This window comes from Taudactylus pleione, unplaced genomic scaffold (genome assembly GCF_031769625.1).
Source record: "Taudactylus pleione unplaced genomic scaffold, aTauple2 ptg000005l, whole genome shotgun sequence".
NCBI lineage: Eukaryota > Metazoa > Chordata > Amphibia > Anura > Myobatrachidae > Taudactylus > Taudactylus pleione.
In genome coordinates this window covers 13,324,741-13,352,012 of record NW_028284408.1, presented here as the reverse complement: position 1 = coordinate 13,352,012, position 27,272 = coordinate 13,324,741, and the positions used below count along the sequence as shown (strand labels likewise).

The window sequence follows — 27,272 nt, the reverse complement described above, 5'->3', positions numbered from 1 at the left end:
CAAGTAGGACAGGGCAAACTAAAGATTCCATGACTGACAGCCCACTGGGTAGGTGTATTGCCTCCAAAAGTGCAAACAGCAGCATCTAACAAATGCCAGCTCATTCAGAGGCATGTTATACTCTGTGTATCACTGGTTTCACTAAGAGGCATACTGTTGAGAACCTCTTAGAAAAACTCAGTGAAATCATCGCAAAATGGCTTACCCGACAAACTGTCTTCGGGATTTGTTATTTCTGACAAGTCCACCAATATTGTGCGAGCATTACATCTGGGCGAATTCGAACACATCCCATGTTTTTCTCACACAATTAATTTGGTGGTGCAAGATATTTTTTTTAAATGACAGGGGCGTGCAGGAGATGCTCTCGGTGGCCCGAAAGATTCGGGACATTTTCGACATTCAGCAACTGCGTGTCAAAGATTGCAGCACCAGCAAGTACTGTTGAATTGGCCCTGCCATCAGCTGAAGCAAGAGGTAGTAACTAGGTGGAATTCTACCATCTATATGCTTCAGCGGATGGAAGAGCAACAAAAGGCCATCCAAGGCTACACAATGGGCCTATGACATAGGGAAAGGAGCGGGAATGCACCTTAGTCAAGCACAGTGGAGAATAATTTCCATGTTGTGCAAGGTTCTCAAACCCTTTGAACTTGCCACAAGTGAAGTTAGTTCAGACACTGCCAGCTTGAGTCAGATCATTCCCCTAATCAGACTTTTGCAAAAGCATCTGGAGAAACTGAAGGAGGAGCTGGAACGGAGTGATTCCACTAAGTATGTCGGACTTATAGATCAAGCCCTTCATTCACTACGCCAGGATCCAGGGGTCGTCAACCTCTTGAAATCAGATCACTATATTTTGGCGACTATACTTGATCTTAGGTTTAAGTCATACTTTGTGTCTTTCTTTCCGATGGACATATCTAAAGAGATGCAAAGAGCTGTTGGTGAAAAAATTGTCAGCTCAAGCGGCACGTGACACGGCAGCATCTCCTCCTTCAGTTTCTGCTGCTGCCAGGGGAAAACTAAATTTTTCTAAGAGACCCACTGCTGGTGATGCAGATCAGCAAAACCTAATGACATCTGGTTGGGTCTGAAAGAACTTCCTACAATTAGTGACATGTCTACCGTGACACTGCCTGATACAGTCACCATTCAGAGAATGGTGGATGATTTTAGGGATAGCATCCTAATAGGCATGCCAGACAGTCCATTTCACTATTGGCAGGAAAGAGGAAATTTGGAGTCCCTTACACAAACTGGCTTTGCTTTACTTAAGTTGCCCACCCTCCAGTGTGTACTCTGAAAGAGTTTTCAGCGCAGCCGGGAACCTTGTCAGTAATCGGCATAAGAGGTTACTTCCCCAAAATGTGGAAAAGATGATGTTTCTCAAAATGAATTACAAATTCCACGTGGAAGATCTTTACCAGCAATTAAGTAAAAAAAAAATACATGGGCGCCTGTAATGGTGGATTCCAGCGAGGACGAATTAATATTGTGTGAAGAAGAGGATGTTCACACTGATGGGGATGATGATGACGACGACATCTGATCTTACCTATGTTGTAAAGCCAGTTTGCGTATGGGATCATTGCCACCAATGACTACTACGCAGCTTGTTTTGTGGGGGCCAAACAAGCCATTAATTTCAGCCACAAGTGGCAGTCCCTGTCACTGAAGTGATTGGTTTGTTAAACTGTGGATATCCTGTTTTATATATATACAACATAAGGATTGGTGGGAGGGCCCAAGGATAATTCCATCTTGCACCTCTTTTTGTTGCATTATGTGCTATTTGGGGCATTGCTGCCTGACATTTTTAATTTTATGGTTTATGAATGTCCAGAAATTGTAATGGCCACGGACAGCATCTCCTGTATGCAACTTTAATTTAAAAAACAAAAAAAATCTGAACCACCAAGTTGATGAGATGGGCAAATATGAGCTGCAGCTCAGAGCATCTTCCTGCCACGATGTGTGCAATAAAGTGCAAATACGTTTAATACAAAAATTAGTTGTGTATACTGGTCACATACATACACACACATATTTATATGGTAGATACAGTGCGTAAAGCAGGCTGAGGTAACCTGAAGCACGCCACCTGTTGTATACAAAACTTCCAGTAGGCCCAGCAAACATCACAGATGCTGGGAGTTCCAGGTAGCTTAAGATAGCCAGCTAGCTGGATCCAACCTTTTGGCCCTAAACTAGATGAAAAAAAAATCAACATTGTGAGCTGTGAAGTGGTCAAAATTGACTGGAAATAAATGTTGAGGTTAATAATACTGTAGGAACAAAAAAAGGCCCAAATTATGTGATTTTAGTGGTTATGACTTTTTTTTTTTTTTTTTAGAAAAAATACAGATCCAAAATCAAAACACACAAGGGGCGGTTTTGACAAAACCAAATCCAGATTCAAAACACAAGGAGATACAGATCCAAAACAAAAACACGGGGGTCAGCGCACATCCTTAATCTAAACCTGTTTCCCTAACGCACTCCAACCAAAAGTATTTATCCAGAAAACATTACTCCACAATTCAGCTTAGCACTAGCTCTTAGAAATGTAAAGTTGTTTGGTATTGTTACAAGTCCTCAAAGTGTTCAAATGAAAAACAGGGATAAAGCTCATACAGTAGACAGACAAGTGGGAAAGGTGTGTTACCCCTACAAGTACAAGCCAGCGTTATATACAGTATAAGAGACACTTCTATATACAACCGCTGCTCAGTAACATCAATTCCACTGCTGTAAAGTTTTTTTCTGGAAAATATGATAGGCAATAGCAGCGGTGATAATAATAATAAAATGAAGTGCAGTCACAACCATTTTTATAGCTCCAAGAGATATCAGTCCAAATAGGGCTCTAGCTACTACAAGCAGTTTTATTTGGAGCTGGCATTGAAATATAAACAGCACAAAGTACTGTATAACATCATACTGTCAAATTTAAGGTTTAATTTATTTAAATGTTTTTAAGGGCTGTGTGCAACCTGTTGCGATGTAAGAATATCGTATTTGGAGAGTAAAGTGTTTAGGAGTATAAAAAATTATTTGGCTCCAAATGAGGATTTGGAGAATGATCTAGATATAAATAAGTGCTGATACAAATACTATGCTGTCCTTTTATTACTGTAAAAGAAAAGATTAGACAAAGACCATTTACACCACAAATTAGCAGTTCCTGTTAATTGTGAGATTTGTAACTTTACAGCTTTTTATAGACCGATCAGCTCCCAGCAGGTACATTTATCTATGAAATAAGTGCAAGATCTTGCACTCCACTATCACTGGCAACAGCCTATTGTAGATACGTGCAGGAAATCTTTAGATGTCTGGATTGTCCGTCTCATTCTATAATCCCACTTACCCAGACTATGACAATGGTTCTGTCACATGCTGTCCTGCAATTATCGTGGTCAAAGATCACTGCATTCAAATGTGAATGGGCAGCAGTGGTCATCAAATGGTCCATCAGACAGCTCAATCTATTTTTAAGTGCATCCCCAAACAGTTTTAAATACAGTTGTAAAGTAACAGAGAATACCCCATATTATCGACTTGTAGCTTTTTAGATAAACAGAAAGAGTAGAGAGTTTCTAATATCACAGTATTGTCTTATGGAGGACTATTTATCAAAAGTGCAAATTTCTACTAAAACCACAGCAACCAACAACAGGTTTTTCCGTCACTGTCTATTCTGCACTAGATATATAAAAGTTAGAGGATCATTGACTGCTGTAGTTTTATTGCAGATGTGTTGGTTAGCAATTTTCGTATGATAAAACAAAACATAAATATTGCCGGCATAGGTACAATGAAATCTTTCATGAGGTTTTCTTCTAAAGAATTTTTTGGGGGTTGGTTTTGTATAATTCCACTTTAAAGTGTTACAAACTGTATACGACTATGTAACAGAAGATTATTCTTTTGTTTAAATTCTATTGGTCAAATTTAAAAACTGTCTAATTATAGATAACAGTAATTCTCCACTTCACAATGTGCATTAAGCTCAGTGGATGGTCAGTATGTTCCCTCCAGCTATACAGACTGCAGTGAACTCATAGATTGCAAGCAAACCTAAAAATAACCTATTTGTGCAGCCTTTCTGTATCCATTGCCGTTAGTTGAAGGCGTTCCCGTAAGCATTTGTTTACTTCTCTAACAAATATTATACATCTCTAAAATAATTCCAAATGATATCCTGAGACTCCAGCTTCTTACCCAATCTGCTCAGAGCCCAAAATATCTAATCTGCCATCATGTAGCAGCATATGCACTTCTCTGCCATTTACACCACTGCACTGGCAGGGAGGGAGTTTACAAGTCCATCTGTTATCGGAAAACAAACTGAAGTCACCAAAGACAACAGTCTGTATAAAAGGGAGAAAACCTAGTATCTGTGTGCTACGTTACTGGTTAGTGTGGTGCTGCAATTCCAAAGAGGAAAACATGGTCACGAAAAGAAGGGGTGTGGATTGAAAGATAGACCGGAAAAAGGTTAACATCTGGTGTCTATCTAGACAATGTCAGACAGTCAATAGGTCGACATGAAATTGGTTGACACATGTTTTTTGTTTTTCAAAAACCTAATCTTCACCCTAACCCTAACCGTCCCTTCTAGTGCCTAACCCTAAGCCACCGGTAAGTGCTTAACCCTAAGGAAAAAAAAAAAAAGTGTTGACCACTCCTGCGTCGACCTTTTGACCATGTTTCCCATTTGCACTTGTTGACCTTCTTACATGTCGACCGTTAGTGTGTCGACCTTTTCTCCCTATTGACAGTCTAACATCAGGTGTCTATCTAGCCATTGACACCTTTTTACTGTTGATCTATAGACAGGATCCCAAAAGAAGTGAAAATTATGGAACACTGTAAATAGAAGATACACTATGGTACTATAACATTAATGTGAATTTCCTCTTTAACAACTTCTTGCATGAAATAAAAAATTCTTCTTCTTCATCAGTTTCCAGGTATTCAGAAAGCACTGAAAACAGGGAGAGTTGAATGAACATCGCACACCACATGCTCCAGGAATGGGAGCACTCCAGGTAATGTAGCGTTGTGCACATTTCTATTGCATCTACACTTACAGATGTCCACATACAGCTATGCTCTGTGCGCTACAAGGCGTAGTGATCGACAAAAATTGTGGGTCCCAGGGACCACTCACTTTAAAAAACTAGGGCCTAATTCACAGTTTCTGGGTCCCAGGCAGCAGTTGGGACAGCGTTGGATGCAGATAGTAGTTGAGGGCAAGCAGCACTTGGGGTAGAGCTGGGGGTATAGGCAGGGAGAAGTTGGGGTAGAGCTGTGGGTAGTGGGGAGTAAGGGCAGGCAATGCCACAGGTATGGAGGGCTAAGTGAAGACAGCAGTTATAACAGTGTTGGGGGGCAAGTAGGGAGTTAGGGGCAGGCAGTGCTGGGGATAGGGAGGGAGCAAAAGTTATATTGCAGTTGGGGCAGTACCGAGGCAAGGTGGTTATTAGGGACAGGCAGTGCTGGGGGGAGGGAGGGGGCAAGGGTAGATAGCAGCTGGACCAGTACTGAGTGGCAAGGAAGAGGCTAGGAACAAGTACTACTGGGGTTACGGAGGGGCTAGATAGCAACTTGGGCAGTGCTGGGGGGCAAGAAGGGGTCAAGGGCAGGAAATACTGGGGGCAGTTCTGTGGGTAGGAAGGGGTCAGGATAGCAGCTGAAGCAGTACTGGGGGTAGGCAAAGGGGTAAGAGCGGTTGGGGCAGTGGTTACCTCCTTCCTCCTGGTGGGAGCCCGCAGCTCCTTCCTGTCCCACGCACTGTCCACTACCCTGGCCTCCTGCATGCAGGGAGCTGGGATGCAGGCGTCAGTGATGGAGCGCAGGCAGATAGAGCGGCCAGGCCCCACCACAGTGCTGCTGCAGCCAAGGAGGATCTGCCGGCGCCGAAGGAAGCTAGCGGGCAGGGAGGGAAGGAGATGGTCTCTGGTGGCAATTGGAAGAGACGCTGCCTGCGGTGGTTGGTTGAGATGCTGTCGGCAGTGATTGGTTAAGAGAGTGGGTCTGCAGGTCTTGCAGTGTTTGTGTTCTATGTCCGCAGCAACAATCACTGCCGTTAGCGTCTACCGAACCAATCGCTGCCGACAGCGATTGGTTGGGGAGACGCTGCCGGCGGTGATTGGCTGCTGCGAACATCGCTTGTCCTGCAGGACCCGCTGTTTTAAAAACTGGGTCCCCAAATGCCTGTAGCGCGTAACAACATGCCATAGCGCCTATTTTGCAACCACTGAAGTAGCGTTACACAGAATGTGTGAGCGCCATGAAACTCTATAGTGCAGAGCATCTTTTCTGCAACTTTTTACCTTCAAATGCATGTTACTCGCAAAGCGATGCAAATAGGACAGAAAAGCTTTCTTGTGGGGAATCTGCAGAGCAGCAGTGTTTTTTGCAGAGCCTGTAGTCGCACACAGAATACAGGCATGTATTTCAATTCAATCAGCTTAAGCTGCTTGTGTGTCCTATTCGCATCGCTTTGCGAATAGGACATACTTTAAGGGGAAAAGTCGCATAAAAAAAATGCTTAGTGCTACCGACTCACTCCATAGCATGATGCGACTAGAAGGGCTGTTTAATGCGCAAGGAAGCTAGATGTATGTAGACACATCTGTACATCTGAAGAGATGGAATGGGGTTTAACGGGACTTACTTGCAGAGACAAATTTAAGTGAGGGCATATGAAGGCAGAACTGAGGACTATGCAGAATTGGACATAAGAGAAAACATGCCTGATTGGAGGAATGTCTTTTGCACCTAGTATGGGGGAGGTGCTAAATTGCTCACGGATGATGATAATGACTAGTAGCAAAATAGTCGCATGCGCAAAGGCGGTTGCATCACAAGATACAGGCAACACATGCCCAATTTACTTCCAATTCTACATCAGGCACCTGCCAAAAGAATATTCTGGTGCCAAACTTCTTGAGCCTCTCCACCTATACTGCTGCATGTACAGGCTCTACAAAAACACTGCTGCTCTGCAGGCCACCCACAAGAAAGCATGTAGCTTCAGAAAATGCCTGACCATGCTTAAGTGGCGTTGGTAAACACTGCAGTGATGTCAGTGTGACGAGGATAACGTTCACTACACTGTCCATTATAGGGCATACCACACCCATGCCAGGGGGACAAGAATAGCTTTCACAACACTGACCATTATAGGGCGTACCATTACCATGAGAGAGAGAGAGAGAGAGAGAGAGAGAGAGAGAGAGAGAGAGAGAGACCTCTTGGACGCTCGCATAGCTGTGGGTTACCACCCACAGCTTATGCGAGAGTCCATGATGATGGTCGCGATGGTCAAGACCATCACGACCATCGGGCTTGCGACGAGACCCTGCGGTAGGGTCTCGTTGCCGCAAGCCCTGGAGTGATTTTGGCTCTATCAGAGCCAAAATCACTCCCACTGACATCACTAGTGAAGTCAGTGGGGCCGGACCCAGACGGTAGGCGTTCCCATGGGAACGCCTCCGTCTGGCAGCCACGCCTCCAGCACGCCCACCAAAGGGGGCGTGTTGTCAGTCACCATCGACAGCACGCCCCCTTTGGTGCGAGACCCGGAGCGACAGCTTGGCTGTCGCTATGCGGGTCTCGCGCATGCGCACGACGGAGCTACCTCCGTCGTGCGCATGCGCATTAGGGCACCATCGACCCGCTTCCGAGCGGGTCTGAATTAGGCCCAGAGACAATGACAGCTTCCACTACAGTGGCCATTATAGGCTCACTTCATCCCACCAACCTCCACCATAAACAGTGTACTTTGGGCCTGATTCAGAGCCGGACGCCACTTGCAAACAGTTGTTCAGAAAAAGGGGCCGGCTATTTAAATTGAGCGCTCGCTCTTTGCGGTCTGTTGACGCCTCTATGTCTGAGCGAGCGAACGAACGAAACATGTGCTCGCTATTTTGTAAAGACACCCCCTGGCCGTTCGCATCATACGTCATCTCCGCTATTTATTAGATTAATAGAGTACATCGAAAGGCGTCTGAACTGCTCGCAGTGCTTGTGGTAGGTTTTACTTCCCACAATCACTGCGAGCAGTTCAGGCTAAAAGACAACCAGGTGACGTGGTCGATGACGCTGCTTTGTTAATTATGCACTCCCATTAAAAGCCGTTTTGACCGTTTGGCACGCCTGCGTTCGGATCTCCACTCCCCGTTTTCAAGCACCTTCCCCTGTTACCACCCACAAACGCCTCATTCTGTTACTGAAATTAGCAGGCCCTCGCTGTTTTGCGAGCGCACGATTTCCGACCGCAATGACTGGTTGGCGCATGCGCATTACGACCCATACGCATTCGAAGATGTGCGAACATCGCTCGGAGCGAGCGAGCTGGCCGCTTACGAGCGGCTCTGAATCAGGCCCTTTGTTCTTAAAGAAACGAGACAATTATTACAATAAAGGGGCCTATCCATTAGCAGATAAAACGATATATCGTTCAATCGTTCATTATATCTGCTAATGGATACGCCCTGAACGATGACAGATCCACACTCCGGCGGCCGATAAATCGCATCTATCATTTCTCCAACATGTTGGTCAATTATCGCATATAGCTATACGATATTAGCAATATCGTGCAGTTTATATGCGGTAAACCAGAGTTTAGCAGCATCTACAGAGCGATGCAGAGAAAAAAATCCACTCCCTGAATGATGTCATGCGATATCGTTCATCGTTTGCCAAAATCTGTCATGTACATGACAGGTATCGTTCAGCACAGCCACCGGAATTTTCAAGGGATATCTTTTGTCTTTCATCGCTCAGAAATACGTACATCTGCTAATGGATAGGCCCCTTAAGACATATCAAATAGAATTACCAATAAGAACAACTGCTTTAAAAATAGATCTAAAAAGGATTCCTTTAACATTAGTGGGAAAGTGTGTTATCATGTTATCTACACTTGGATAGAATAAAACAACTACAAAAATTTTTTTGTAAAAAGAGAGATTCCCAAAGACTAGTTACAATACATTTTCAACACTTCTTCCTACTTCTCCCTCCACCACACCACTTCCCTTTCTCTTATTCTTCATCATCACATTTATTCAAATAAGATTATTTCTCAAACGCCTCGATAACCAATTTCCTTGTGAAATTAGTTTATTTTACAAACACAATTTCAGAATGTGGGATACAGCATTATGTACTAGTTATCTGTAGAATAAAAAAAACATTAAAAGAAACAATGGAGTTCCATGAAAAAATATTCTACCCAATCTTTATGTAGCACAGAAAAATTGTGGTGACCTCTAAGGTCCTTAGAAATGTATAGCACATGCAGCAATATACCCTATATAATGTACAATACACAATGTCAGCATTTAGTACACCTGCTAAGGTTACATTATTTGTCAGGTCCAGTTATGCATTTGGCAGCCATGAATTGCAAGTAACCAGTATGTTTCTCTCTCTTACACACTCTGTATATCTTGTGTTCATTTATATTCTTTACACTCCATGAAATCGTTAACCAAACATTAAGGGCTCAATTCAATTAACTCGCCCCTACATGTGTGGTAGGGGAGTTGCCATTGCAACGGCACTTGTACTTGCCCCAACCCCTTGCGGTCCTCTCTCATCCCAGATTCAATCCAATTACCAATGATTTACTCACGGGTGCGAGTAAGTGCAGCTATAAGCCGCACTTATAGTACCGACAAATCATAGATTTTTGCTCGCAGCCATTCAAAAATCCACAAATCTGGGGTGAGATAGTGCGGTGGGGGGAAGGGCTAGTTAATAGGATTGAGCCCTAAATACAGTATTATTATGTAGCCTTGCAGTGGCTATTAGAACCAAGTCATCTGCTGCTTGCTAATTAAATGAGGGTGGAGGTCTGAAGTTGATCTCCATATATTTCATAGCTGCGTCTTACCGTGAAGCTGTTGTTGACATTTTTTGTACTCGACTCTGCTACGCTGGCATCGGACAGGTCAACCTCGTCAAATATCAGAGACTAAGGAGAGACAAGAAAAGCATCATGTTAGGTTTATCATGTGATCTATGGTTTCATTACAATCCTTATCCTGCCAACACATGCTGCAATATCAGTCAATTGGCACACTTCTGCTAAGTAGGCATCCCCAAATCAAGCATGATCAAGAATGCCCAATACAGAGATGGGTAGGATCCTCTTGAGGCAAGTCGGTAAATACAGTTAGAATACTGTACAAACGTTATCCGCACATGTCCATCAGACATCACTACTAGGTCATACTGTAAGGAGGAACTGATCTGACCGTTTAGTCTCAGTGTCGAATCACTGACGAAAATGTGGCAGAAGTGGACAAAAATACTAGCCTACGCGCAGTTTGCTTTACATTGCTTACTGAAAAGTGAGACACAATACTGATCACAGTGAGGTCATACCAACAATACTGTATTTTTCGGTGTTAAAGGGTTACCGCTCAGAGAATAGAGTGCCTGATTCAGAGCCGGACGCTATTTGCGCTCACTCGTTCAGAAAAAGGGGACGGCTATTTAAATTGAGCGCTCGCTCTTTGCGGTTTGTAGACGTCTCTTTGTCTGAGCGAGCAAAACATGCGCTCGCTATTTTGTAAAGACGCCCCCTGGCCGCTCGCATCCTACGTCATCTCCGCTATTTGATTAATCGAGTACATCGAAAGGCGTCTCTGAACTGCTAGCAGTGCTTGTGGTTGGTTTATCCTACCGCAATCATGCGAACAGTTCAGGCTAAGAAACAACCAAGTGACGTGGTCGATGACGCTGCTTTGTTAATTATGCACACCCTTAAAACGCCCGTTTTGACCGTTTGGCACGCCAGCGTTCGGATCTCCACTCCCCGTTTTCAAGCACCTTCCCCTATTACCACCCACAAACGCCTCATCCTGTCACTCAAATTAGCAGGCACTCGCTATTTTGCGAGCGTTCGATTTCCGACCGCAATGACTGTTGGCGCATGCGCATTACGACCCATACGCATGCGCAGTTGTGCGAACATCGCTCGGAACGAACGAGCGGCCGCTTACGAGTGGCTCTGAATCAGGCCCAGAATTCCCATCTATTAAGAGAATGTTTTGATCTTAAAAATGGTGTGAATTCAATTCTAAATTTCTCCAAAAACACCACTGGATAGCAAAAGTGCTATGTGCAGACGTCACATGGGAAGATCACTGATGTCACAACAAGCATATATGACAACCTCCAATAGAAAAGTATCAATCACAGTTCTTAGTTCTCCATCAATATATTTATAAACATATTAGTTTATTAGATAGATAGATTTTAAATTAATAGGTGTGAGGAACTTTTTAACATATCAACCCTCTGTAATGTCAAATGATGAGTTATATCGTGAATTACCCAGATTAAAAAAAAAATGGAAAATTGACTCTCTCTCTCATGGGATTACACTAGCTGGATATTATAAATACCCAGGGGGTTTAGGATATAAAGTACACCAACCATTGGGCGTCATAACATTCCATTCTGTCGCAAGTGGATTGATATTTTAAACAAATGTTGGAAGGACTTTATCCTATTAGGAATAGAGGAATCAACATGTGAACTTAATGTAACAAGAAAAAAATGCACTCTTGAAACTTAGCATAAAAATAGCCTGCAAGCGGCGTGGAACACTGATTGGCTAGGAACTTTGCAGAGAAATACAAAAAAGAATCTATCAAATTTAATTTTCACAAACTGACAAAGTATCAAATGGATTAACAACATAAAAGTATATAATTGGCTAACAAAAGGTCATACAAGTAGTGAGAGCTGCCCATACACTAGGAGGTCACACACTAAACATACACAGGTTGTACATTGAGACTCAACATCGGTAAGTAGTTCATTGTGTATTTACCTCACTCTCAGTGACATACCCGCTTAGGGAAGCGAACCCGGGTACAAATTACACAGAAAGCCAACAAAGAAGGTTGGGCAAAACAAGAGGCAAAAATGTCAGAAGACCCTGAGACCGAAGTAGAGAGAGATAAAATGGAGAGAAGCAAAAGTACCGACCAATCAGCTTCTGTCATTTTTCAAATACAGCCTGTAACATAAGTTAGAGTTCGATGCTGATTTTTTTGGTACTTTATCACTCACCAACGATTGAAGAATCAAAAGCAATAATAAGAGTTATGGTATAACATACCTTAGTTAACTCTTTTTCTTCTAGGTCCATAGGGTTCACATGAACTACCTTGGGGTATGTAGTTGGAGCGATTCAATGCACCAAACAGCTACAGCATGCACCTGTCCCCCTCCCTATATACCCCGCCCCCAGCCATTCAGTTTGTAAACAAGCCAAACGGCAAGAGACGGATAGTGGAGAAGGAAGTACAATGTACACAAGAAACACTCAACATACGAAGAGGGAATCAGTGATACAAAAAATCTAAAGAACAGATCCCAACTGAGGCCAGGTGCGTCAGGGTGGGTGCCCCGTGGACCTCGAAGAAAAATAGTTAACTAAGGTATGTTATACCATAACTCTTATTTTCTTCTTCAGGGTCCATAGGGTCCACAGGAACTACTTTGGGGACGTCCTAAAGCAGTTCCCTTAAGGGTGGGGACGCTCCTGCGCAGAGAGGAGAATCCGCCGCCCAAAGGAAGAATCCTGGGAGGCAAAAGTATCAAATGAATAGAATTTGAGAAAAGTATTGACGGAAAACAAAGTGGCTGCCTTGCACAGCTGTTCAGCCGAGACGCCATGTCTAACCACCCACGATGGTCCCACAGACCGAGTGGAATATGCTGTCACCTTGTTTGGGACAGGAAGACCAGCTTCTGTATAGACCTGAGAAATAGTCGTACGCAGCCAGCGAGACAAAGTCTGTTTGTTTGCTGGACAGCCTCGTTTGTGAAACACATATAACACAAAGAGCGAATCTTATTTCCTGATGGAGTCAGTAAATACGAAGTGCTCGAACCACATCCAGGGAAGCTTCACCTGTAAACAGGTCTGAAGACTGAAAGGCCGGAACTACAATTTCCTAATTTATATGAAAACGGGAAACCACCTTTGGAAGGTAACCCGCCTTAGTATGGAGGACAGCTCTATTTTGATGAAAAATCAAATATGGAGAGCGACATGACTGTGCTGCCAAGTCAGAAACTCTGTGAGCTGAAGAAATAGAGAGGAGAAAAAATGTCTTTGCTGTCAGCCATCGAAAGTCCACAGTATCCAAGGGTTTAAAGGGAGGAGCCTGCAGTGCCCTGAGAACCAAGGATCAATCCCAAGGTGCCACCAGAGGAAGAAATGGAGGTTGCAGCCGAAGAACCCCTTGCAAGAATGTCTAACATCCGGCAGAGGGGCAATTCTGCACTGGAACCAAACAGACAATGCAGAAACCTGGACTCTCAAGGTTGCCAGGCGAAGACCTAAGTCTAATCCAGCCTGAAGAAAAGAAAGTACTCGAGACCTTGAAAACCTTCAGATCATATTTTCTGCGAGAGCAAAGAAAATATGAATTCCAAATTCTGTGATAGATGCGGGCGGAAGCAGGCTTCCTTGCCTTCAGCATCATCTGGATCACAGAGGCAGAAAAACACTTAGCCTTTAAGGCGGAAGACTCAAGAGCCATGCCGTCAAAGCCAGCAGAGGTAAATCCAGATATCGGCAAGGACCCTGTACCAGCAGATCCGGCTGTAGAGGAAGGAGGGAGATTGGAGGAAACAGGTATGCTAACCTCAAGTCCCACCTCATCTGCCAGAGCGTCCACGAATGCGGCTGAGGGGTCCCTCATTCTGGAACTTACCTGGCGACCTTGTGGTTGTGACATGACGCCAAAATGTCTACGTCCGGTAATCCCCTTTTGTCCACCAGAAGTTGAAAGACGTCCAGATGAAGAGCCCATTCTCCGGCATGTATGTCCTGGTGACTTAAGAAGTCTGCTTCCCAGGTGGGAACTCCTGGGATGAATATTGCAGAGATTGCTGGAAGATGCCATTCTGCCCACCGCAGAATTTCCGCCACTTCCTTCATGGCAGCCAGACTTTGTGTGCCTCCCTGATGATTGATGTAGGCCACTGTTGTCACGTTGTCGGACTGAACCTGGACAGGCTGAACCCAGTATGAGCACTCTGTGCACTGCACGAAGCTCCAAGATATTTATTGGTGACTTTCCTGAACCGTCCACCTTCCCTGAAAGGTGCGGTAACATGTCACTGCTCCCCATCCTCGCAGACGGGATACAATTGGGAAACCGGCTGACGTGATCCCGAAAGCCGGCTTCCCGACTACTTTATCCCGGCGTGGGTTAAATGACAGGCGTCTATATCTAGGGTTAGGTTTAGCGCACACGGGGGGGGACTTAGGGTTAGACACCCCCCTGGGAGGGTTAGGCTAGGGGTAGGGAGGGTTAGAGTTAGACACCCCCGGGGGGGGGGGACTTACGGTTAGGCACCCCCCCGAGGGACTTAGGTTTAGGCAGTGGGGAAGGGGGGGTTAGGGTTAAGCACTTACAGGGTGGAGGTTAGGGTTATTTCATACAGATTCCTCGCAGACTTGCATCCGTGGTGAGAAGTAACTATAACAGACGACCCTTGATAAAATGAGTTGTCTCTAGCCACCAAGCGAGGGAGAGCCGAACCTCTGGCGAGATGCGAATCATCTGAGACTTTATCCGATGATACGGACCATCCCAATGACCCAGAATCCATTGTTGCAAGGACCTGGAGTGGAACAGGGCATAGGCCACCATGTCAAATGTGGCCTATGCCCAGCACCTGAATTGCCAAGTGTACTGACACTGTTTGCATGCAGAGAAGACTGTGCATATGAGACTGTAGTGCCACAATCTTGTCTTCTGGTAGAAGAGTCCACTGTCCCAGAGAGTATAGCAACGTGCACCATCTGCTGAGTTAAAGAAAGAGACGACTTTTTCCAATTGATTACCCAGCCGTGCTCTTGTAAGCAGACAATAGTCATCTGCAGATGTCATTTTAACATCTCCCGAGATTGTGCTAATATCTGGAGATTGTTCAAATATGGCAGTATCCTGACTCCTTATCTTGGTAAATACCCGAGGGGATGTGGCTAGAGCCTGGAATTGGTAATGTTGCTGATCTACTGCCAATCTCAAAAAGCCTTGGTGGGATTGTGCAATTGGCACATGCAGATATGCATCCTGTATATCCAGGGATACCATGAAATCTCCAGGCTCCATCGCCAGCATAATTGACCGTAGGGTTTCCATATGGAATTTGGACACCTTGATGAATCTGTTGAGAGATTTCAGATTCAATATGGAGCGATGAAACCAATTTGGTTTTTCAATCAAAAATAAAATTTTAATAATAACCCCTTCCCTGTTGCATTACAGGGACAGGGACTAGAACTCCTGACTTCAGGAGGGCCCAAATAGACTCCCAGTAGGCCGAAGTTCTGACAGGATCCAAAGGCAGGGTTGTGCCAACAAACCTCTGAGGGGGATGCCTTAAAAACGTGTTGGCATAACCATGAGAGACCAGCACCCGAACCCAGGCATCCGTAGTCTGATGCCAAGCCTGGGCAAACTGTAGAAGTCGGCCTCCAACCCCGATATCCTCCAGGGGGAGGCCCGCCCCATCAGACAGTAGGCTTACCATCTGGCATGGAAGCAGGATGTTTAGTTGACCAAGATTTCTTCAGCTGCGGCTTCATGTGGGAATGACTGTCTGGAGGAAGACTGTATCTTTCCCCTACCCTGTGTGTGAAAGGCCCGAGATGACGACTGCCTAAATATAGAGGTAGTCGTGGATGGTAATTCAGCAGACATTCGGTGTTGCCAAAGAAGTCATTATGTGATCCAGCTCTGGCCCAAACAGTACCTTCCCAGCAAAAGGCAAGGATTCAAGGGTCTTTTTTGGACCCTGCATCCGCCTTCCAGGTCTTTAGCCAAAGTGATCTTCGGGCTGCAACTGAGAGTTTGCCGAGACCCTCGAAGCCAAGATACCTGCATCAATCACCGCTTCTCGCATTTGACTGAGAAGAGACTGGAAGATACTATGCCAGATGCAACCAGAGAACAACAGAGATTTTGTCTAATCTTCCTTAGCTTTGGCTACCCAGGCTACAGCTGGGTAGCCAGGCTGGTCTGGTAATAGCTCCAGATAATGAAAACATTTCAATTAATTGTCAAGTTTTCAATCTGTAACCTCTTTCAAAGATAATGCTGCAGGAATGGGTAACGTAGCGCTCCTGGAGCATCTATCATCGGGGGAACTTCCCATTTGTTACACTCACCAAGTGCAAATGGGTATCAAGAGGTTATATTCCTTGTAGCATGGAAAGGCTTACTAGGAGTACCCCATGCGAGATTTGTCAGTTGCTCCGACTGAGGGATATAATCCTAAGCCACCTTCTGACGTCTAAAGACCGTAGTCTTAGATGTCAGTGAAACCTCCTCTTCCTCTATACTGAGGACAGCTGTAACCGCTCTCACCAGAGGGGAGACATTCACAATGGGACTGATGGTCTTCTTCCACTGAGTAAGACCCATAACTCTGAGTATCAGAGTCTGCTGAGGAGGCTGAGTCTCTGAAACTCTTGAGGCAACGAATGATGAGCACCTCTCTTATGCCCCTGCTTTACCGCTACAGGTCTATCTGCTATAGACAGCGACATACTCTGACTAGAGTGAGCAGTATAATTAACTCAACAGGAATTCATGGGGGCATATACATAGCATGAGGTAATACCGCAGCAGCAGGAGCCCATGCTTCTGCAGCCTTGTCTACTAAGTATGACAAAACCCGAGGCTAATGGCCACCCAGGGTGGCTCTAGTGCTGGTGCAGGTGTACTGGATAGCCCAGGTAGCGGTTTACAACAGTTACTACACTATCCATCTTGTATAACATTCTGCTCAGACAGGCCTCCAAAACAAGACTTACATGTTCTCAGCACCGACGGTTCATCCTCCTCACCTTTACCTTTAGACAAGACAAATGTGTAAATGGTATAAGGTGTATAGTATAAATGCAATGTGACCTCTATAAATTAAAACCCCACACACCTCTGCAGAGAGATTTAGGAGAAACAGTGTGATATGTATAACTGATAGTTTGAAAAAACAGGCAGTATAAATACAGCAGCTAGCATTACAGGTCACAGATGTAGAGTGCTATATACCAGACCCAAGGGAGAAGTATACAGAGACACAGACCAAAATCTCTGAGACCAACAGCTTCAGCAGTACACACACACAAACGCTAACTATGAGAATCTCATACATGAGGTGGTCAGATATAGTAAATTAGATGCGGGAATCCGTACCCAGAAGTTTGCGTCTGGGGGGAGGAGCGGCCGGGGGAGCAATTATCCCCATGGCTGCGATTTTGACGGCCGGGTACGTTGACCTCACAGTAGTAAGACGTTGACTAGTGCGCTTCTAGTGCGTCTTACCACCCGTCCCCGGCGAATAGACGATATGGTCTCGGCCACCTTAGTGAGGACGCGTTACATGAGGCCTTCACCCGCAGCCACCTCCGATGAGTCTCTACACTGGAGGCCAGGACTTCCGCGCATGATTCCTCGTGAGGAATCGCTTACCTGACACCCCGTGATCAGACTGCAATCTGGACCTCTGCAAAAGCTGCTGCTAACCTCAGGGCATATAGCGTTACTGGTGTTTCGGCGTCGGCGGAGGTAGGATTCGCAGTACATGCATCATTATCGGCGCCTGGTACCGCTAGACTCTGAAGTTAAAAAACGAAGGTAAATCATAACATAAAATAGCCAGGCAGTCCCGCTGTATAATAATAGGTGCGACTGGTCTTGCCACGCACCAGACAAAAAACTGAATGTCTGTGGCGGGGTATATAGGGAGGGGGACAGGTGCATGCTGGGAGCTCCAAAGCTGTAGCTGTTTGGTGTATTGGATCGCTCCAACTACATACTCCAAGGTAGTTCCTGTGGACCCTATGGACCCTGAAGAAGAAATGTAGTTTAAGACAACAAATGGATATAATAATCAGGGGTGCAGAAAAAGGAGGTCCAATGGTGGTTCACAACTTGACTTGGCTTACAATAGCAAAATTGATTGTCAACTAAGTGATACGTCTACATACAAAAGCCTTACTAAAGATTCCTCTTAAGAGTTCAAAAGAAAATTGGATTCCACTTTACAACAGGCTAGGGATGCTTCTATTTTTTCTGCGTTAAGTTAACATTAAAACCACCTGGCTATTGTGTAGATCCTTCTCGTGCAGCCCAAGCAGCTCTGACCCGTCAAAGCATGAACTCCACAAAACTTTCTCTGTGGTATCTGGCATGTTAGCAGAAGATCCTTTATGTCCTGTAAGCTACGATGTGATGCCTCCGTGGCTCAGACTTGTTTTTACCAGCACATCCCACAGATGCTCGAGTGAGATCTGGAGAATTTTGAGGTCATGTCAACACTTTAAACTCGTCATGTTTCTCAAACCATTCCTAAACAATGTTTGCAGTATGGCAGGGCACATTAAGAGGCCACTACCATCAGAGCATACCATTGCCATGAAAAGTAGGGTCATTCTGGATCATATCAACACAATTTCCGAAAAAATTCTACCTTACATTCTCTAATTTCAATTAAATTTGGTGACATAAATATTGCCATTGTGTGGAAAGAAAACCCCCAAATCTTAATCTGATAAATACACTGGTTTTTAAGTGATATGCCTTTAAAGCTGCAATTTCTAATGAAACATTTGCTAGTACAGTTGTGTCTCCCATATCCGAAATGCTCGGGCCCAGGAGCATTTCGGATTTTGGATAATTTCGGTTTTCAGAATACCTTGCAGGGGGGGGGGGGTCTGGGAGATGTCACAGGAGGCCTGGCGTGTGCAGCGGAGAGGTCCGGCAGGTTTTACAGGCGGCCAGGTGTGTGCTGCAGGGGGTCCGGGAGATGTCACAGGAGGCCTGGCGTGTGCAGCGGAGGGATCCGGCAGGTGTTACAGGAGGCCTGGCGTGTGCAGTGGAGGGGTCTGGCAGGTGTTACAGGAGGCCTGGCGTGTGCTGCGGGGGGTCCGGAAGGTGTCACAGGAGGCCTGGCATGTGCTGCGGGGATGTCCGGTGGGTGTCGCAAGTGATCTGGCGGGTGTCGTGTGGAGTCCAGCAGGTGTCACGTGAGGCCCGGCATGTGCGGCGGGGGTGGGTCCAGCAATAGAGTCCGTCAGGTGCTGCGGGGGAGTCCGGCGGGTGTCACGAAGTGCCTGGCGTGCGCTGCAGTGGGGGGAGCGTGTCATATAGTCCACGCCGCTAGTGATTGGTCATTGATCTGTGACGTCATGATGTCAGGTCACGTCAGGACGTCACGGCTGCCACAAAATACTTCAGTTTCTGGAATATTTCGGTTAATAGAATTATGGATATGGGAGACTCAATCTGTAACAGTTTTTTAAATTGCACTTGCAGCTCACCTAATTGAGCTAGAGAGTTTGGCAAGCTCTAATTTTAAACCTCTTTTTATGGGCTTTCATATAATGTATAACTCAGCAGAATGTTTCATTAAAATTTAAAAATGTTACATTTCTAAAATCAAATTTTCAGATTTTCTCAAAAAGCCAATTTTATTTTTTTTAAATAAACTCTCAAAAATTGTTTATACTGTTGTGAATAAATCCCCAAAGTTTTATTTTGGGATCATAATAGGATCACTTGCTATAAGAGATTTCCTTTTTGAGTGATTCATGAAAATTCTATTTATTGAGGAACTACACATCTGAGAAAATCAATAAAACAATAGTCTATCACCATCTTTTTCATACCTAATGAAGCCGGATGTTTTTTGGGTTCCTATGGTAGATGTTCTGTGTAAGGGGAATCCTTTAATTCCAACAGGTGGAATGTACACCCTTTCTAAAATGGAAATACTAACATTAAATGAACCATTTAGCCAGTTCCAACCCATCAAGTAGCACCATCCATCCAGAGTAGCTGCACCAAATGGTAATGATCTTTAGTAAGCTTTCTTACAATATGTGAAAGACCTAAAATGATCACAACATTTTTAAATAATTTAGTATTATCATACTGTGTCACTGCACATAATATACATCAAAATGGATTGTTTAAGGAGATAAATTAAAAGTAATGAACAGGCCTAGATAGTTCACATTTTCATTATTTTAAAAAACAGTTCAAAGTGTAACCTCTTGTAGCAGATGAACCCATCATTATCACAAAATAAATCTGAGAATTTATTAACAGTACAAACGAGTGTTTTTTGTTTTTTAAATTAAAAAATGTGGCTTTATGAGACAATCAAAATCATGATTTTCAAAATGTTAAATTTTTCATTTTAATTGAAACATACTACTGTGTTATATATGAAAGCCCATTAAAAGACGTTTAAAATGAGACAATGCCCAACTCTCTAGCTCAATTAGGTGAGCTGCAAAAGCAATTAAAAAAACAAAAAAAACTGTTAATAGCTAATTTGTCATTAAAAAATGGCAGATTTAAAGGCATATAACTTCAAAACCAGTGTACTTATCAGCCTAAGATTTTGAATTTAGCTTCATACCCAAGGCATCAATTAATTTATCTAATTTCATTACAAACTGAAATGGTCAAGTTGAGACCCTGTGTTGATTTGGTGTGGTAAAAACCTGGTATACTTGGTCTGTAACAATGTTTAGGTAGGTGGTATGTGTCAAGGTAACATCCACATGCATGTCAAAACCCAAGGATTTCCCAGCAGGACATTGCCCGGAGCATCACGCTGCCTCCGTCGGCTTGCCTTCTACCCATAGTGCATCCTTGTGCCACTATTCCCCAGGTAAACGATGCACACGCACCCGGCCGTCCACATGATGTAAAGAAAACGTGATTCATCATACTAGGCCACCTTCTTCCATTGCTCTATGGTCCAGTTCTGGAGCTCATGTGCTCACTGTAGGCACTATCTGCTTTGGAGTCAGCATCAAATTGCATACAAAATGCAGGATTTATTATCAATTGTTACAGATAAGAGATCATTGACAGAGGCAAATAAAGAAGACTGTACTAATTAACCCCACATAGAAATTAGCTATTCATATTAAATAAATGGCATGGGAGTATATAGAATGCTTGGTATTTTAATGTTTTCTTTGTCACTTGTAACACGATGCCTAAAATCTACCAAAACATTTTTTTTATATTTTTTTTAAAGTACTCCTTTTGTTGCCCACTGCCCCCAGCGGACTCTCCTCAATAAATGGTTTAGCGGAGTAGCTTCTCATCATAACTGTAGGAAAAACCACTTTGCTATCAAGTCAGTGTGTGACAAAATCACCAAATCTCAGCAATAATTTACTATATCATTCTAGCTCCCATACGGAGTACATTAGAATACTGGCGCCGGAATCCCGATACCTGTCAGAATCCCGTTGGGATTTTGACCGCCGAGATCCCAAGCGCCGGCAGCGCGGTATCTGGACGGCAGTGTGCCCTGTGCAACACTGCCGCCCCTCTCGCTCACTCACCGCCCCCCTCCTCCCCCTGAGCGCTTACCTTTCCTTCCAGGGAGTGAAGGGAGGGCGGGATCCTACGCCGACGTTCTTCGTGCACCGCGCACCACTGTCGTAGGTCTCGTCCTGCAGACCTCCGGCGTCAGGAAGTTTGTGGCCGGTGCCGCTGGAGGATTCCGCCCTGTGCGGAGGCACCGGCCGCAGCACCCTTCCTACGGCCCTGAGCGCCGGTATCAGATACATATCCCCTCCCATACTTGTATATGTATTGCATCAATTCAGGGATTAAATGTATATGCTCTGACATATGTGATAGATGTTGTCCCCTGTGCTACTGGGTGTTTTTCTCGCTCTCTCTCTTTTCCTCTCTATAACTTCAGCACCTCCTCTTTTTCAACTCTATTACTCCAACTCTCTCTTCCCCTTAATCTGTATATTTATCTTATTAGCATTTGCTTTATTGCATAGAGTATCCTTAGCATTACCCTTTTTTTGTACACCGTGATCTTTCTCTGTGTGGCCTGTGCATCTTTTTGCTTTCTTCTATACGGTTACACATTTATGGTTGTGGATAATGTTGTGATGTTGTTAATGGGTGATATCCAGAAGTGTCTATGTTTCAATGATGAGGTGGAATGTGATGAGTAAGTATGGGAAATAACAGAAGTGTGTTATGCCAGAACTCCCTAAAATTGACATCAAGCGCAGTAGTGGGAGAGGTCAGAGTTCAGACCAACTGTCATCACATTCAAACGTGATGACAACTTTTAGGACTCCATTAAACGATCAGATTTGGTATATTGTGTCAAAAGTCACCAAGTTGACATTCATAGGTGGCGAATCAATGGTTTGCGTCCACAGCTTTTGGGCACTCGACGGAGCAATTGAACTTTTGTTCCGTTCAGGCACGAATAGCCGCAGGAGCACACAATGTGGGTGATTCAGCAAGGATCGCAATTGAAAAGCTGCACGTAGGCAGCTTTGCAATTACGTCCTTGCAATTATGCAAATGCAGCAGGTTGTATAGGACACTCCCTGCTGCATTTGCGATCCAAGCACTGTGACAGAGGTCGCAGGCTGGGATCACCATCGCTATAATCACACATATTCAGAACTCTGTAATGCGAGAACATGCAAACTCATGTTTCTCACACCCCCACAACTCGCAATGGCAAAATTCGCATCCAGATCTTTTGCCATTGAGGAATTACAACTCGGCCAATGTAATAGAGTGCAAGTTTTTAGCTTGCACAATATTACTTACTTAAAACTCACAAAAAGGTTGGCTAGAGGTTAGTACCATTGATGTGAATGGTGTGTACCACTCATTGGCTGAGAAAGGCAGCAGCTCACCTCTCTCAGCCAATGAACGTTAATCCAATGCATTTCTCTGTGAAATGCAGCAGGTGAGCAGTCATTCGTGAAGTACCATCCTTAGAGGACGGTACTTATGTCTGTGGGTCCAGGTTTTTGCGGTTTGTTATTTTCAGAAGACGGTGTATTCCTACATGGAGAGCAGGGAAGGTAAGTATGGATTTATTTTTTTACAGCTCCAGATCAGGATTCTACTGGACAAGGGGACAACAGACTGATGCTAGGGACAAGGTAAGTATGTAGTGCGAGTGCAGGTGAGTGAATGAATGAATGGAGTGCATATGTAATAAAATAAAACCTGTGTCCTGTTTCTTTAACATTTCTTTTGCAGGTGAACTAGCGGTACCAGCGGGCCCTTAATGCCCTACATGCTGGTACTTGTGGTTCTCCAAGTACCAGAATGAGGGGGAGGCTTGCTGGGACCTGTAAAAGACAATATTATTTATTCTATTTTTTTCACACAATCAACCCAGCACCGCCCAGGGATGCCGGGGATAGCCTGGGCTGACTAGTGTGGCACGAGAATGCGTTGGCCGGGGTCAGCGTGAAGCGGGTTCCACAGCTGTGGCATTACACCCCCACTGGAAAGACTCTGGTGCTGGCTGGGGATAATACGGGGGGGAGGGAACCCAAACTCATTTTGTCCCCCGTACTTCCATAACCAGGGCTGGTTGTGTGTGACAAAATCACCAAATCTCAGCAATAATTTACAATCTCAATCTCATCAACCAGCATGGTGCTGGTTGATGAAAATACAGGGGACCTTGTAATGAAAGTCGCATTAAGAGGTGTGAGTTTACCGGCAGTTTTAACTCACATGCGAGTCAAAATGGGACCCTTACACTCGCACCCTATTACATACAGTATGCGAGTTGCGGGACAAACTCGCACATTCTAAATAAAAAAAAGTGGCACACTATTACATTTGTTCCAAAGGGTTACAATACATATATCTAAAGAGAGAGGTTTTGGATCTAAGTATCCAGAGAGTTTGATTTTAGTATCAGAGACAAGGACACAAACATTTACCATACTCTAAGGCTGGGTAGATACTAGACGATGTGTACCCAAGCCCAACCTCCGCAGCGACGGGACCCGGCGTGGGCAAGTGCATACACACTTTTCGATGCTGGCAGTTACGGAGCAACGACGGGGGCCATGCATTCGGCAGCATGGTCCTCACTAACGACAGCCCCCGTCGGCCCTGCATGTATGACAGTCGAAGAATGTTGCTGACGACCCGCGGAAGCATGCTTAGTCAGCAACATAGCGGGTACACACTAGACGATGTGCCCGATATGTCAGTCAAATCCGCCCACATAATTGATTTAGTTCTGCTGCTTATAGAAAACATCAAATTTAAGAAATTGTTATTCTACATATTTAAAATGTACATGTCAAAGCAATTTTGGGGTACAAAGCGAGTTTGAATGGTGTCATGCTACAGCTCAATATTAAAATTTTCACAGATTACACCATTCTAAATAGACACATAGTAAAAGTCTGTTTAAACTACCTTATTTGGTTTAATATTGGAAAACCGTTAAACTGAAATTCAGCTCTACAGTGCTCTTTGACGTCAAACAGTGAGAATAAAAATAGTGTGGGTTTCTGCCTCAAATAAAAAACACTATGTCCCTGTACTGTGTGTGGTAATCTGGAATTGTGCTGCCAAAATAACATTTCCCATAGGAGTTGCATAAAAAGATACTAAAAAAAGAAATCCAGAAATATGTGTGGCTTCTCTAAGTCCCCCAGTGCTGGGACCATTCTGACCTGGAATGCTCAAAGTATATTTGTAGCCACAGCATTCTACAGGCTAATTCATATCACACTGTAAAACATTTAACATAGCTTGAAGGAAATCACCATGTCCCACGTGAGCTCTGTTTTGCCATCTGCACAAATCGTATCATTGCCATACAGTATAACTTAAGGAGACATGTGTAAAGAAAACAGTCACGTCATCCGTGAAAACCCATAAAATAAATGCTATTTCTATCTATATATACATAAATATATATAATACTGTGGAGGTATCTACTGATGTTTAGAAGGGACTCGTATAGACAATATGTGGGGTGCTCTTTATTATTAGAATGACTATTATTCCTGTGGGACTCTGTTGGAAGTTGTGTGGGTTGTTTGCTCCACACTTCTGCCCTGCCCGCTGCAGCTGCGAAGGAGCAGTTTGTAGCTGGCAGAAAGTGCTGGAACTGCCCGCACAGCAGCTGGAAAAGAATCGGACACCGCCAAGTTGATAAAAGGAGGGACACTGGCCGTTTCGGTGGCAGTTCCTGGAGTTACCCAAGTAAGAGAGGTCTGTGTCCCATGGCACTCCCTTCACCTTAGAGGAGCTCAGAAATGGAGTCAGGGGCACAGCCTGGACTTTGGAGAATCTAGCAATTGGAAGAGAGAGGGACTGACGCAGCTTACTGGTCTGCGTAAGGTGTTCTGCAGAGTCACTCCAGGGTAGGGATGGATATCGGAAGACAGTCATCGAATGGTTACCGGGTTTTACACATCAAATTATGTGATGGCAACTAGCCATCACATCGGATCAATTCTATAGCTTAAACAGTGGCGGTTCTAGGGATATTGCCCGGGGCGCTGCGGTCTGAGGGCACGGCCGCAGTCTCCCCGCCAGTAGCGACTAGATAGACTGCACCTATCGGCTCTAGCCCGCCCTGGCGCCTGAGCCATCAGTCAGGCAGCGCCATGATGACTACCGCCTCCTTCCCACTGTCTCTCAGACCCTCCCACCGTCTCCCAGAATGCCTGTGCGGCTCTCCATATGACATCATCGCGGCCACGCCTGGCATTCTGGGATGCAGAGGAAAGAACTGAAGACTGGGACATGAAGCAGCCTGCAGGACCGAGACACGGAGGAGCAGCCTTTGCCTGGAGTGACACAGCAGCTGAGTCGTTGGGGGAACAGGGGGATTAGGAGGCTGTGAAATGCTGGGGGAAAGGGAGAGGATTAGGAGGCTGTGAAATGCTTTGGAGCAGGGGGGGGGGCATTACAGTGGCATAATGTAGTATAAAGGGCATTACATGTGTGTGGCATAATGTATTATAAATGAATTGGTGGTGTTCCACAAGGATACGCCCCCTCCCCGATTTGCCACGCCCCCTTCACGGAAGCGCGCGCAGCAGAACGTCATCTGTAAATACTTTTTTTGGTGGGGGCTGGGGTGAGGCGCACAACTGGGAACTTCCACCCTGAGCTCCATAAGTCTAGAACCGGCCCGGAGTATAACCATCGCGATTGTTGATACTACCATCCAAAAAGGGTGCGAAGCCTGTGGGAAAAGGGAGCGGAGCCTCGCTGCACCCTCGCTCACATCCCTGTGGGGGCATGCCCAGCACTTTGAGATGCTGGGCTGTCCCCAGGCTCCATGCAGAGCAGCAGTGTGTGCTCCCCCTCCACAGCCAGCCATCGGATGGGCAACCATCGATATTACGGTATTCAATGGAAATAGTACTTCCATTGTATCGGAAACATTGATGGTTGCTAACCATCGATTTCCGATGTCCATACCTACTCCAGGGAGGGTCAGTAGCAGCATCATATAACTGAACCAAAAGCCACATAATTAACCTATGGGTGACAGGTAAGAACAATTAACTTAATAATTTATGCAGAATTTCTCAATAAAATTATTGCCCTAGGGGTGCCATGAAAAATGCCAGAGCTCAAGGGTGCCATGATTCGAGAAAGTTTGGGAACCACTGCCTTGGAGACTTATAACTACAAACCAGTTTTATACTGCAGTATAAAATTTAGATAGTGAAGTCCATATTAGTTAAACTGGCAATAGTTGTTAGAATTGGATAAGTAATATGATCTTCTCGTGTAATTTTATGTTAACGTCTGTTGCAGAAATTTGGGAGCTCTGCAGATGGCTTGCTTAATATGAGAATTTTTGATTCAATAGCAATTGCGCAATGTAAAACTACTTAATGCATCGTTTCTGTGTTCCAGAGTAATGTCTGTCCTTGAAACGTGCTAAAGAAACCCGTTCCTGAGAAATAAAACAATAAAATTGTGTTCTGAGTCAGAAGGCGGTGACCACGCTATCTGCTGTAAAAGAAAATCATTAATTAAATACTGCATATTATATTACACTATCACACATTGTTTTCTCATGTATTTTATATCTGTAAAAATTAAGGACTTGGATGCATGTTAAAGGGGTTCAAAACTGAACTATACAAATTACAGAGGAATATTAGCTCCAACAGTTTTGCCTTCATCAGCCCCAAAGGCTTGTTGCCTATCCTTTTGTTCCTTTTCCCCCCAGAAAAGAAGAAAGCTAGCTGCCATTCAATCAGTTCAGACCTATCTTTAGGGGTTTTTACACTTACAACCTCTTTTTTTTTTTTTTTTTCTCTAATCAATAAATTTTTATTTATTTATTTTGCAAAATATTTATGGAGGTACAGAAAAAAGAAAGGGAAAACATACATAAAG

At 44.5% G+C, this 27,272-nt stretch overlaps 1 protein-coding gene across 4 annotated transcripts in view; it reads right to left on the bottom strand.

Annotated features, from left to right (window-relative positions):
• DGKH (diacylglycerol kinase eta) overlaps positions 1–27,272 on the bottom strand; it is a 356,461-nt gene that overhangs the window by 145,402 nt on the left and 183,787 nt on the right. For all 4 annotated transcript variants that reach the window (XM_088482783.1, XM_088482872.1, XM_088482720.1 and 1 more), the window contains one exon: positions 9,920–10,000. In XM_088482783.1, the coding sequence (XP_088338909.1) occupies positions 9,920–10,000 (81 nt within the window). The remainder of the gene's footprint in view (positions 1–9,919; positions 10,001–27,272) is intronic.